Source organism: Nomascus leucogenys, chromosome 6 (genome assembly GCF_006542625.1).
Source record: "Nomascus leucogenys isolate Asia chromosome 6, Asia_NLE_v1, whole genome shotgun sequence".
In the NCBI taxonomy this organism is placed as follows: domain Eukaryota; kingdom Metazoa; phylum Chordata; class Mammalia; order Primates; family Hylobatidae; genus Nomascus; species Nomascus leucogenys.
Genome location: NC_044386.1, coordinates 97,246,491 through 97,259,844, shown reverse-complemented (window position 1 = coordinate 97,259,844; position 13,354 = coordinate 97,246,491). Strand labels below are relative to the sequence as shown.

At 59.1% G+C, this 13,354-nt stretch overlaps 2 protein-coding genes across 7 annotated transcripts in view; one reads left to right on the top strand and one right to left on the bottom strand.

The window, feature by feature from the left end:
• Positions 1–1,168: 1,168 nt before the first annotated feature.
• Positions 1,169–6,302, bottom strand: LOC115835523. 3 transcript variants are annotated; one of them, XM_030814862.1, is made up of 2 exons: positions 6,222–6,302; positions 1,169–4,973 (listed from the first exon to the last, which is right to left on the bottom strand). In XM_030814862.1, the coding sequence occupies exon 2, from the start codon at positions 2,478–2,480 to the stop codon at positions 1,467–1,469; it is 1,014 nt and encodes a 337-aa protein (XP_030670722.1). In that variant the 5' UTR covers positions 2,481–4,973; positions 6,222–6,302; the 3' UTR covers positions 1,169–1,466. The 3 variants fall into 3 exon arrangements, with proteins under 3 accessions (XP_030670722.1, XP_030670723.1, XP_030670724.1); XM_030814863.1 differs by having other exon boundaries at positions 1,169–4,535; positions 6,222–6,280; XM_030814864.1 differs by lacking the exon at positions 6,222–6,302 and having other exon boundaries at positions 1,169–4,336; positions 4,446–6,050.
• Positions 6,303–6,395: 93 nt separating this feature from the next.
• Positions 6,396–13,354, top strand: part of LINGO1 (leucine rich repeat and Ig domain containing 1) — a 206,601-nt gene continuing 199,642 nt past the window's right edge. Inside the window, exon 1 of one of the 4 annotated variants that reach the window (XM_030814859.1) lies at positions 6,396–6,581. The gene's annotated coding sequence lies outside the window, so the exon portion shown is untranslated. Of the gene's footprint in view, positions 6,582–7,070; positions 7,324–13,354 lie in introns of those variants that run through there. The other 3 variants (XM_030814858.1, XM_030814861.1, XM_030814860.1) reach the window with 3 other exon arrangements.

Genomic DNA, 13,354 nt, shown 5'->3' with positions numbered 1-13,354 from the left:
AGCAGACTCTGAGGGAGATCCACGTGAAGGCAGGCAGGATGGGGCCGGGGAGCTGGGCCATGATGCCATTACAAGGCAGACTCTGTGAGGAGCTCTGGATCCAAGCTGTCTCTGCGGAAGTGTTCTGAGATGGGACAAAAGGGGCAGCCTTTATCCCAGGCTTGGAGCAGTCATTGGATGCAGCTGTCCCTAGAAGAGTAAGGCCTTGGGCAAGGAGGCTCTCTCTTCAGCCTCCTCGTCAGGGGGAGGGTACTCACCTGAGGCCTATCAGCTCTGGCATCCCTGCAGCAGGGGAGGAGGGCACTGCCCAGAAGCCCCTTCAGGCTGCAGCACTCCTGCCCTTCCAGGGGCAGCTGCATCCAAAGACTGCTCACAGCAGGTGTCCGGGTGAGGGTTCCCTGGAACAAGGTTGTGAAGCCTGGCAGGGGTCAGCTCCCAGGAAACAGTTAATCTGCTGAAAAGGCCTGGGGGTCCCCTCCAGCCCCACCCCACTCACCATCCTGCTCCTTCCCCAACAGTGGAGGTACTTTCATAGGTTTCTTTCTGTGCTCATGCTGGTCCCTCGTCCCTCCCTCTCTCCCTCTCCCCGCTCTTCTTTCTTGCATTCTTGCATTCAAACACATCCATGTGGCCAGCACATACTCCTTGAACCCCTGCATCGGGCCAGGCCTGGGCTGGTGGGAGTTGAGGACTCAGAAGGGACATGGACCTAGTCGTGCTTCCTCCCCCAGGGTACTCCCCATGCCCCAGGCCCTTTTCCCCAGCCCAGTGAACCATCGCCTCTCGCCTCTCTGGGAAAGCCAGATTCCGCTGATGCCTGCATAGATGCGTCGCCAGGCCATCCCTTCCTCAGGTCCAGGCTCCATGGACTCCTGACTCTCAGTTCTGTGACACTGCTGGCCTCCAGGCCCCACCCCAACACAGTGCCCACTCCAGAACTTGGAACCTTGGCCTTCCTCTGTGTGCATGGCTATCCATGTGCCTGTCTGCCCACAGCCTGTGTGTTCCCTGAGGATAGACCCCATGGGCCCAGCACAGGGCCCACCGTGGTGAGTGGGAACTGCATGGCTGGTCAGTTCCCCAAACTATGCATAATCCCAGGTCTCCAGATTCCCACCACCCACCCCCACCCCACTCCTCGGCCTTCCAAAGGGCAAGTCCAGTCCTATCTCTATCTCTCAGTAACAGGCAAGGTCCACTCTCTGCCCAGAACCCTGACACCCACAGCTCCTGCTGCCCTGCTGCCTCCAGCACCACCCTTTCCTGAGGCCCTGTTGTGTGACTGTGCTGGACTGCAGGGATCCAGCGTCCAGATGGCCATAACCTTGCACCTTGGTTTATTTATCTGTACAATGCGGATAATCCCTGTTCCTGCTTCCCTGGGCTGTAGGGCGCCTTCCCTGAGAAGACACGTACAATTAGACTTGTGGACAGCAAAGCACTCCCCACGTTTCAGGTAGGCATGATCAGTATAAAAAAAGCTGATGTGGCAGGCTGTGGATTGACCTGGGCCCTCTCAACAAGCTGGCCTGGCCCCTGCTCCATGAGCTCAAGGCCCTGTGCTGACCTGGGGACAGCACCTTCAGGGCCATCCCCACCTCTTTAGGCAGGGCCCTTAACAAGGTAAGGCAGCCTCCCAAGCAGAAACTGCAACTCACACAAAAGAAGAGGCCCCTCACAGAGATGGCAGGGTGCAGTGTCACCTGGGAGGGAGCAGCTGCTTTCTGAACCTGTGAGGGAACGCAGTGGGGGATGGGAGATGGCACCGCACACAGTCCTGCTCCCCTGGACCCACCCAGGCAGTCAAGGATGGGGTGAGGTAGGAGGGCTTGCTGTGGTGGCCTGGGCCAGCCCCTTCTGTCTGGAGCCTCAGTTTTCCAGCTGTTAATGGGCTCTATAATCTTGTCTCTGCTCACTGGTGCCCACAACGGCAATACAGTCCTACCCGGGGGATGCAGCTGGCTACAACTTTTCAGGGAATGTTTTATGGGGTCAGCTGGTGTGTCTGTGGCCCACGGTGGTGCTGACTTCAGGGTCTCAAGAGGATGCTTGACAGGAAGGAGCACTCCGGCAGAGTAGCTGATGGTTATGACAAGAATTCCAGTTCCCACCGTCCTCTCCTGTCCAGGGAGACAGGAAGAGTAGAGAATGACACTCTTCCACAGCTGGAAAACCAGAGGCCCAACAGTCCAGCTGAGCACTGACAGGCCAACAGGGACTCCCGAGCATCTGATGCAGTTGCCAGGCTGATGGTGGAGACATGGGTGAGGGTGCAGGTGAGGTCTGGAGTGGGGAGACGAGGAAAGCTTCCCGGAGTGCCCTCCTTGGGAAAGGCCAGGGGAGGCAGGCTCAGGGGTGGAGGAGGGATGGGAAGGCATAGGCCAGCAGCAGGCCTCAGGCAGCCCCTCTGCCCACTGCAGGGCCAAGGCCCTGGAATCTGGCCTGGGTGGAGTCATGCTGTATCTTCTCCATTCCCTCATTACAGGCTATGGACGAGGATCAACCAGAGATGGCAGAAGACGATCAGTCCATTCTTTATAGTTCTGGGGGACACGGAGGGGCAAGTGCTGCCCGGAGGCATCCAGCTAGCATCTGACGAGAGGCGGGGCCAAGGCCTCCTGCTCCGTCATGAGGCTGCCCACTCAGCTGCCCAGTCTGACTCCCCAGGATGTCTCACCTTGTGCCAGGTCCTGGGCATCAGAGAAGAGGGTGGAAGTGGTCCCTGGGTGCAGAGCGGTGGGCTGGGAGGTGATAGTTGGAGGAACAGTGGCAGCACTGTCCTCTGCTTTGAACCTCCAGGGCCAGCCCAGAGCCTCTAGGCTAAAACCCCAACTCCTTGCTGGTCCCACTAGAACCTATTGTCCTGACCCATGCCACCTGCACCCCCATCTCTAATCCTCTCTCCTCATGCTCTGGCCACATGACTTTTCTCTCTTTCTTCTCACCATGGGGACTTTCAACACGTTATTCCCTCTCTCTGGAGTCCCCACTTCTCTGGGTCATTGTCTACTCCACCTCTGGTGCTACGTTGAATGTTGCATCCTGCAAGAAGCCTCTCCTGACTCCCTAGTCCAGACTAGACCAGGTCCCCACAGACCTTGTCACAGCACTTGTCCCAGTTGTCATTTTACATTTGTTTGCATGGTGGTTTGGTTTCTTCCTGTCTCATCTGGACTCTGAGGTCTCCACCATGTATTCCCCATGCCTGGCACAGTGTGTGGCATGAAGTAGGCCCACAACGCATGTTCATGGAAAGAATAAAGAATGTTAGCTCTCAGTTCAAATCCTGGAACCTCTCCCTGAGCCTTGCTTTTTTCTTCTCTGAAATGGGAATGATAACACCAAGATTAGCGTGAGGGTGAGCCAATGAATGAAAATCTCCTGGCCACACTCTGCCAAGAGTAAAGAGAAGGAGGGAGGAGGAGAGAGATCGGGGTGGGGAGGGGGTGGTTGACGCCAGCTGCTTAGGGATGGAAGGACTTGAGACATGTGGAAACCAAAAGTTGATGGGGACAGGTGGGGAAAGATGTGGAGGTGGGGAGATTGGATGTGTTTAGAGACGGCAAGGAGACAGCCCAGCTGGGTAGGGCATTTCTCTGAACCCTTGGTGACCTACTTTTCAGCCTGGCTTAGGAAACCAGGGGGTTTCAGAGGAAGTGGGTGGGAAATGCCCACTGCCTCCTCGAATTCCACGTGGGCCACTCTCAGTCTCGGCTGGACCTGGTGTGATGATTAGATCTGGAACACTGCCAAAGTTCTCCATGACTGGCCCATGAAGATGGCCGGAAAGAGCAGAGCGGCCCTGGGCAGGCATTTGTGGGGGAACTGACCCAGCCTCTGTGGTGGGAAGCAGCCAGCCACCAGCCCCTGGTAGAGGAGCTACCTCCTGGAGCTAGCTGCCCAACTAGTCTTGTTCCTGGTCCCTGCCCCAGGCCCCCAGCTACTACTGCTCTGGCCGTAGAGTGGGCCTGGTCATTATTCATGCCACACCTCTCTGTAAAGCCTGCTGGAAGGAAGAGGTGGCAACAGCCTCTGGCCACCGGCACAAGGGCAGGACACAAGGGGATCCCAGAGCAGCCTCTGCACATGACTGCCTTTGTGCAGAACTCCTGGATAGAGGGCCTAGGCTTGGACTTGCTGGGGAAAATAAATGACATAGACTTAGGTTCGTCATCCCCGTGGTGCATACCTGCTTGCTCCCATACTTACGGAAGGAGTTAAGGCTCAGAGAAAGTGTGCCACCTATTTGAGTTTGCACCTCATAGCTGGGCATAAATTCCCAAGCACGGACCCAAAGGCTGTGTGGCTCCCAAGACAGCAGAAGTAAGCGGGAGATCTGGATGGTGGGAAACGGATGGGGATGCAGGATGAAATCGCTGCTCTGCATGGATGTCAGATCTCTGGGGAAAGGCTGTTTGTCTCCGTGTGGCTTCCCTAGGGCTCACCTGGAGGCCCTGGGAAGACTCCTCAGGAGGCGTGCTGAGCCAGAGCAGGCAACAGCCACGAGCTCATCTCCCTTGAGACCCCCAGGAAGTCTGGTAGGGAGGTAGAAGGAAAATGGCCAGGGAAAGAGGGAGAGGGGAGACAACAGGGACTTTGGGATGGGCCACAAAGCCAAGCTTTGTGGAAGAAAAGACATTTTCTTCTTTTCTTTTTCAAGACACGGGGAAAAAAAGGCCATTTGCTGCATGCCCGCTGTGTGCTGAGCCATTCCTGACCATCGTCCCTCGTGGATTCTTTGCCAGTCACGTTACTGGCAACGTATTTTTATTCCCATTGTACCGAGGAGGACACTGAGGCTGGAATTGATACTGGATCTGCCTGATACCAAAGTCTGGGGTCTTCACAGGGTACCTTCATGATGGGTGGGTACAGGAGCCTGGCCCTTCTGGACTCACATCACAGCCACAGCGCAGCCTGGGCTTCTCCTACTTCCAGCTCCGGACAGCAGGGGGAGGCTGTGCTGCGTCTGGCTGTGGATATGGGCGCAGAGGTTGGGTCTGGGCTTAGAGGGGAGAAACAGAAGATGGGGTGGCCTCTGGCAAAAGCTGCTGCGTTTGGGAAGCCCTTAGCCATACCTGTGATGGCTGAAAGGTGGGGGTGGGGGCTGCTGCCTAGATTTGCCAAGCGGCAGCTCTGCTGCTGCCCCAGAACAAAGTCGAAACTCATCACATCAAGGATTTATATTTTCTCTTCCCTCCAAAACACCCATCACTCCATTTCCCACTTCCAGGTCTTTGCACATGCTCTTCTCTTGGCATGGGATACCCTTCCTGTTCCTTTCTACCTGGCCAATTCTTACTCATCCTTCACTACCTGGCTCCAATGTCACCTCCTCCAGGACCTCCTCCACCCCCCATAGCTCTATCATACCTCCCTTATTCTTATTTTCTGAAGGTAGGAATATGTCTAAATCATCTGTGTCTCCAGGACCTAGCACAGGATGGGGCACATGACAGAAACTTCCTAAACAATGGGCAAAATGCATCCCTCTGCAGGGTTGGAGAGCAAGGGACAGCCTGGGTGGGAGTAAGGGTGGGGAGGGGGCCCTGAAGACGAAATGCTCACGTGCCAGACTTGTCCAGGATCAGGCTGACCGGGAGCGTAGGGGTGCACTTTACTTCCCAGGGGTGTCATGAGGGTCCAGGGAGATCTTGAATGTGAGGGAGCTCTGCAAACGGTAGGTCCCTATACTGACTCAACTTTGCCTGGTTCCCTAGTTCCCCTGACGAGGCAGTTGGAAGGAGGAGGCAGACCAGTCCTGGTGAGTGTCCGGGGTGGCAAGGATTGCAGTCTCAGCGGTGGCCTCAGCTGTCACAGGCAAGGAGGTGGGACTCTGGGGGCTGAGGGACTACCTTGGGACTCCCCCTCCTATGGGGACCTAACACCATATCAGAGCTGGGCATGGGCTCAGAAATGATGGAAGCCATGCCCTTCCAAAGGGGGTAAACTGAGGTGCAGAGAGGGGTCGGCATTTGCCCAAGGTCACACAGCAGGAGCGGGACGCCAGCCCGTGAGCCCTGTCCTCCCAGCATGACAGGTGTCTTCACCTGGAGTTCAGACTCAGACGGCAGCTTCCCTGATCCCCCTCCCCGGCCCGCAGTCCAGGGCGCTCAGCCTACACCGCCGCACACCCATTGTCGGCCCAGAGGCTTGGCCGCTGAGCGCCCCCTGGATGGCGTGGTCCGGGCAGCTCCCGACCGTCCTTCTCCTTGACTCACCTCCAGCCCCGAGGGCCGGGCTCCACGGCGGCGGACAGGGCGTCGCCCGCACGGTCCCGGCTGCGCCACCGCCCCGGACTGTTCCCGCGCGGCGAGGTCCCCTCCCCGGCGCCCCGGGTGGGGCCGGTCGAGCCGGGTGCGCTATCCCTTTAAGCCCGGGCGAGATGAGAGCTGTCAGCGGCAGCCGAGGCTAGCGCGGGACGTCGCCACCCTAGCGCCAGGCCGGAGCTAGCAGCCGCGGAGCCGCGGAGAGCGGAGGGGGCGGCAGGGCCGGGCGCGGCGGGTCCCCTCGCCGCCCACTGCGCGCTCGAACCCTGGGCCCCGCGAGCGGCGGGCGGCACCCGCTGTAATGCGGAGAATGTGAGAGGCAGCGCAGGGCGGTGGGGAGGAGGGGGCGCGGGAGAGGGCGGCGGCGAGACAGACGGAGAGCAGCGGGGAGAACGAGGACCGGGCTGGGCAGGTGGGAGAAGGCAGGGAGGCGCCGGAGAGGCCGGACTGGAAGTGGGGAGAAGGGCAGCGGCGCCGCGGAGGGGGCCGGCGCTTCCTGCAGGAGTGCGGGAAGCCGGAGTCGGCACCTGGGCCCGGGTTCGGGCTGGGAGCGCGGCCGCGGCCCGGCCAGGCAGGGTGCGGGAGCCGGGCCGCTCACGGGGTCCCTACGGGGAGCAGCGGGGCACCTGAGGCCGACGGGGCCCAGGGCTGCCCTCCTCAGGCTCCGGCCGTCCCGGCAGGGGGTCTCTGTGAGCGCTCCAGGAGGGCGAGTCGGGAGTGCGGAGCCGGGTGTGCGCGCCCGGGTGTGCGTGTGTGTGGGCGCCGGGCAGTGGGGGCGCGCGGTAGAGATTCTGCCGGCATCGCGGCGTGGCGAGCAGGAGGCAGGAGCGGGACGCGCAGGGGAGCCGGGACCCTCCCGCGCACACGCACATGCACACGCTGCGCGCTCTCACGCGCACACACACGCCCTCCCTGCCGCGCTCGCCGCCGCGGCCACCATCGCGGAGCCGAGCCCTGCGGAGCGGGAACCGGAGCCGGAGCGGGGACCGGAGGCAGCCGAGCCGGGGGATGCCGGCCCGGAGCGGAGCCGCGCGCGGACGGCGCGCCCGGGACGGTGAGTGTGACCGGGCCGGGCCGCTGCAGCGGGGCCAGGGCCGCAGGGGCGCAGGCCGGGGAGCCGGTTTGTCTGCCCGCCGGCGGCGCGGCGTGCGCGGCCTCTGATTGGGCGGGAGCCTCGGGGGCAGCGGCGGGGGTGGGGTGCTGGGTGCGCGTCCGTGGGGGGCGTGCACGCTTGGGGCTGGGATGGGGCGTGCTCGGCACCCCAGGCCGCGGCCCCGCCTCACCTTCACCTACCGCTGCAGCCCCGGCGACTTGCAGCAACTTTGTGGAGCCCCTGGGGCGCGGCGGGCCGGGAGGGGTGGGGACGGAGGCGCTTTCAGGGTGCAACTCCGGCCTTCCTTTCCAGAGAAGAGAACGCGAGGGGAGCGAGGCGGGGGCGCGGGCCAGGCCGCCTGGCGGGCGGAGGGGTGCGCCTCCACCTCCTCAGTCGCGCAGCCACCGGCTCTCTGGGACACCCACCTAGGCCCGCGGCGCCGCGCTGGAGCCGCTCCGGGCGCCAGACTACTGTGACCCCGCCAGGGTCAGGCGGGACCGCGCGGCGACAGCTCCCAGGCCCAGGGCCCGGGATGTTGTCTTTGCAGGCAGGCGGAAGACACCAAGGTTCAGTTGGGGGAGTGCGGAGACGTGCCCGGGCGTGTATGTGTGTGTCCCCGCGCCTTTTGCTCCTCAGGACGGTGGCTGGAAGAAGGGAACTCGCCGCAAGGCGCGCCCCACCAGACCTGGACCCTCAGGAGCTCCCAAGAGGCCGGGGAGGGGAGGGGGCGTCTCCAGGTCTGCGGGCCTGGTGCCCCATCCCTGCCTGGAGCCGTGCCCCCCGCGTGCCTCGCTCTGCATTGAGGTTGTGGCTGTGCTTTGTACCCTCTCTCCTCGTGAGTCTCCTCCCACACTCTGGACCTGCGCTGGCTGCCTGAGGGAACCTCCCCACACCCCTAACTGCCAACCCAGCCAGTCCTGTGGAAGATGGGATGGAAAGCTGTGGTCCAAGATGGTGCCTCTGAGAGGGAGAGAACCCCGTGTCTTCTGGAGTGAGAGGCCCAAGGAAGGGTCTGGGGTCAGGACTCCTGCAGGGTCCTCATCCTCCTTGTTTCCAGGGCGGGTTTTTCCTCCTCTAGGAAGCCTTCTCTGGTTGCTCCTGAGTCCTTCCAGCTTGGACTTCCCTGGGGTTGTAACTGCCAGGATCCCAAGCAGCCCCCATCCATATGCCTTCTTTCCTGCCACTTGCCTGTGAACCTGTGTGGTTAGAAGTCTTGATCTCAGCCTGGATGCTGCGTGGAGGGGTGTGGTGGCTGGACCAGTCAGTATCTGCCTGGGTCTCTGGAGTATGGTAATGTCTATGGTAATACCAGCTTTCAGGCTTAAACCTTACTTCCACCTCCATTATCCTTCTGGAATCTCTCAGCCACTTTGTGAGAATGCAGGACCGGTGGGCAAGTTTCTTATCCATTTCACAGAGGAGGATTTTGTGGCAGAGATGGAGATAGTTTTCTAAGTCTCAGGACAGCCCTTTTCCACTGCGAGGGTATCCGCTGACCCTGGTCTTTGGTGAGGCATGGAGGGCACCCAGGCCTTCTTTATTGACCTGGCAGGTGGGCTCCTGCTGCGTGTGGCACGTTTACTGGGCCAGCGGCTGTTCTCAGCTGGTGGCAGTTGAGCAAAAGCTCCTGACCTGTGGGACCTTTTGACCCTAGCTTGGTTAAATATGTGCTTCCTGGATTTGGGGCCAGAGGCTGTCTGTGCTTTGCCTGATGGTTTGGAAGCCCGGATCCTGTCATCCTCTGCACAGCTCTGGGATTTCACTACCATCCCAGGGATCCGAATCACTCCCGCCCAGCCTGGCACTCTATGCTGGGTCCTGGCATTGTCCTTGTGTTTGGGCCCCAGAAGCCTTCCTACCGAACCATCCTAGAGCCCCTCTGTGGGCCAAAGATGCCCCGTGGAGATCTAAATGTGCACTGGGGGAATTGGAGAGGACTCTGGTGGCTATCGTGGCCACTTCCTCCCCAGGTGGCCCACCTGAAGAACAGGAGGTCAGAGCTGTCAGCCCCAGGCAGGCTTCTGTGACTTCCCTCAGTCCTGCTGGCAGCCTGGAGTCATTCCCAGGGCCTTCCGGGTAAGAGCTGTTGCCTGGGAGTTACCACTGGGGGTGGGGCTGGGCCTGCGCCTGCTGGATCCTGGCGGTGGCCTCCTCAGCCTTTGCTGGCTTCCCCCTCCCAGGCGGCCTCTCTCTGCCTCTCCCCGCTCCTCCCTTGTTGGCTCTGGCTGATAATGGCCTTTCTTTGCCATTGTTTTTTTCTTCTCTCTGTCTCTCAGCTCCTCTTCCTCTTCCCCTGTGGCTCCTTAAGCTCCAGACTTTTGCCTCCTGAGTGTTGACCAAAGCTCTGGTTGACATCCAGGTGGCTGGAGCATGGCAAGACGCCTAGCTTGGTTCCACCCCTATCATCCATGCCTGCTTGAACCCCTGCCCCGGTTCTTCTGGTACCTCCACTCCCACCCCAACCAACTCCGCAAAATGAACCCTTCATTTGGGGTCCCAAGCCATGGTGAGGGGGAGACCAGGGGCACCTATTTGGCGCCTGGTCTATTCTGCCGGGGGTGAAAATTCCAGCCAGGGGCTCCCAGACCCTACTGGCTGCCCCCTTTAGGAAAACAGCCACTTCCTCACCCCAACCTCCTGACTGGGAGGGAGCAGTGCCCAGTGTGACCCCCTTAATTTCCCTCCCCAGGCAAGACCTGACCCTGCTATATTTGTGTTTTAAATTGCAAAGATATTCTAACAAATCCAGTGATAAGAATTTATTGAGTGGGCTGGGCCTTGGGGTGACTCAAGGGGGAAAAGCTGCCCCTGACCTCTCAGGCATAGCTTTGTGGGGGCTGAGGGCTACCCTGACCAGTCTCAGAGTTTCTTCCTTGGGCTTCTGGGGCCCAGACCCCTGTTCCCAGGAACCACACCTTGGCTCTTACTCTCCATGGCCTGGTGCCTCACTTCACATTTGGAGGTATCTTCTTGCTTGAGACCTGGACTGAGTGCTGGGGACACCAATGATGAGCCTGGGCCCCTCCCCGGATGGGCTCTCAAAGGGGAAACAGATTTGGACCCATACCTCTGAGTATTAGTGAAGCTGGCTGGGTAACCGAGAGGCTCCGTGGGGGAGTGGCAAGGGGCTGTTTCAGAAGGAGGGGACGGGCAGGGCCTTGACCTGCTGAGATTTTCCTTCACTTGATCGATGCTCAGTAAATAATTGTTGACTAAATGAGTGAATGGAGAATGCGAACGTGAGTGGGGGCTTTCTAGGAAGATGGCACGGCGCTGGCAAAGGCATGGAGGTGGGAAGCGCTGGGCAAGGGCAGAACGTATTTGCAATGGGGTAGTTCACACGGGGGCATGGAGAAGGTTGGCACCAGACAGAAGAGGATCCTCAGTGCCCATCTGAGGAGTGTGGGCTGATTCTGAATTCAGGGCTTGCAGGGTTGAAGTTCTGGAGGAACACAATTAGATTTGCAATATAAACCACTTCTCTGGTGGTCTTGGGTGGGGTTGTCCAGGGGCTGGGAAGACTTGGGTGGGGTGATGTAGGTCGTCAGAGTTTGGCGAGGGCTCAGGATTCACCAGTCCCACCACCTGGGCATACAGAGGTGGCAAGTGTCCTGAAGTCATAGATGCAGCCTCCAGTACTGGCCCTGCCACTGTGTGCACTTAAGTAAGCCCCTGAGGCCCATGGGTCTGCCTCAGTTTCTATGTCGGTAAAGTGGACACGTTTGTTTGTCTCCGTGGATAACTGGAGTGAGTTTGAGTGGGATTTTGTAACCTCGGAGGAGGGCTACAAAGGAAAAGGGGTAGAGGGCTGTTCAGCATTGCTGTTTGATAGAGGAAGAGCTTGAGGCCTAGAGCAGGGCAGTGACTAGCACAAGGTCACTAAGCAAGTTGGGAGTGGGCACTGCAGTCTCGGGTTTTTCTGGCTGTGCCTGTGCTTGCTGGGCAGGGGTGGGTGGGGTGGCCGGGGCCTCGGGGCCTCTGCAGAGGACGTCCTTAGGCAGTCATTTCAGCACTCCAGCTGTCAGAGAGCATATGAGGCCATATGGTCACATCAGGGGAGGTGCCAGCCACTGGAGGAGGGATAGCAGCTGCCACCATGGTCTTCTGGATCTATGTGGGCACTGCCAGCCACCAGGGTCAGGGCGAGAGGGGTCCAAAGTGGAACTTCGGTGTCCAGATTGGTTTGGACGTGGAGGCTGGGCCTTGGCAGGTGGCCCAGTTCCAGCACCCATCTGCCAGGGCAGCCAGATAGGCAGCTCCATGCCCAGGACTGATCCAATTAGCTCAAGGCCAGCTGTGCCAGCCACCCTCCTCACATGCCCCACCCAGCTCTGATGGCCTTACCATGGGATGGCAAAGTGCCTCTGCTGTCAGGGTCACTGGCCTCAGTGGAGTGTGTATGTATGTGACATGTGCCCACATCCTAAGCGCTGATTCTGAAACTCTGAGACTTTGGGGTGTGGAGTGGCTCCTCAAATCAGCCTGGCGGATCCAAAGGGCCTGGGCTTGGATGCCAGATGGAAATGGGTTTGGATCTTGGCTCAGCTGCTTCAAGCTGGGTGAGCTTGGACAAGTCACTTTACTGAGCCTCACTTTCCTCGTGGGTGTCATGGGGGGATGATGTCTACCATAGCCCACTTGGAAATAATGCATGTAAAGCAGCCACTAGCCAGAGGCATTGTAGGATCTCAGTAAATGTTAGCTGATATTTTGCCCTCTGCAGGAAAGGGAAGTGGGTCAGGTTGGAGTTTCAATGTCCAGGTAGAAGTAAAGAGGAGCCTTATTATTATTATTTTCCAAGGCAAAATCTGCTTTATAATTTTGTGTTTTTATACTCCTTCTTTTGTTTAGTCCTCATGGTAGCTCCAATAAAGTAGGCAGACAACATTGTTCCATTTCACAGATGAGAAAACTGAGGCCACGGTGGGAAGTGAGTCTCCAGAAGCCACACAGTGGGTTAGGCTTGACCCTGTTTCTGGACTCCTGGTCCAGTGTTCTTGCTCCACAGTGAGGCTTTCCAAACTTCTGGGGTGGAGACTAGGGGAGGAGTGGCTTTGTCTTCTGTCTAGACCAGCTTGGGTGTTCTAGAGACTCCCTTCTCGGCCCTGTTTCCATTATAGGTGCAAGGACAGGCTGTCATGGACTGGTAGCCAGTCCCAGCTGGGGCTGCAATGAGGCATGCTCAATGAGGCAGCATCTGCTGTATTTCTCCATCTGCCCCAGCACAGCGAGGGGCTGAGATTGGGGGGCTTCCTGGGGACAGGAGAGCCCAGGGATGAGTGAGGGGTGGACCTTCACCTCCCAGGCAACCCTGGCCATGCCAAGGCGAGCAGGCCTGAGCCTTCTGGGGCAGGGTGGGGAGGGCGCTGAGCCCTGGCCCTTTCTGGTGTATAACCTTAGATCACTATCCTCTTTGAGCCTCGGCTTTCCCCTTTGGACACTGGACAGAATGATCTCCCTGCCTGCCTTACAAGGCTATTTTTGAGGCTCTAATACGTATTTTTCTACGTGGCAGGGCATTATAAAAACATGCTATTTCACGGCTGTAATTCCAGGACTCCCCTGTCCTGCAATTTGATGATCTATGATCATTCAATGAATCACTGTTTGGGCGCCTCCTCTGGGCCTGGCTGTTCTGGGTGCTGTGGGGACAGAGATGAGTAAGACCAGCCTCTGCCCTCTTGGGGCATGCAGCCTGGTGGAAACCATAGACAGATCTTCCCAAGCCCAGGCTGGCTGTCATGCTGTCACCCAACACCCTTCCAGCACTCCCTGTTAACTCCAGGCTGGCGTTCCAACACCTCGGCCCCTTGCACAACCCTATGTCCCACCCCAGCCCTCTCTCCCAAGCACCTCTCTGTGTCCCCAGGCTCCAGCCAATCAGGTATGCTGTCGCTGTCCTCCTCCGTGGCCCTTCCACCTGAGAGTTCTCCCCCATCTCTGTCCATGGAGATCCCACCCACTTTTTAAGGCTCAGCCCAAATCCCACATT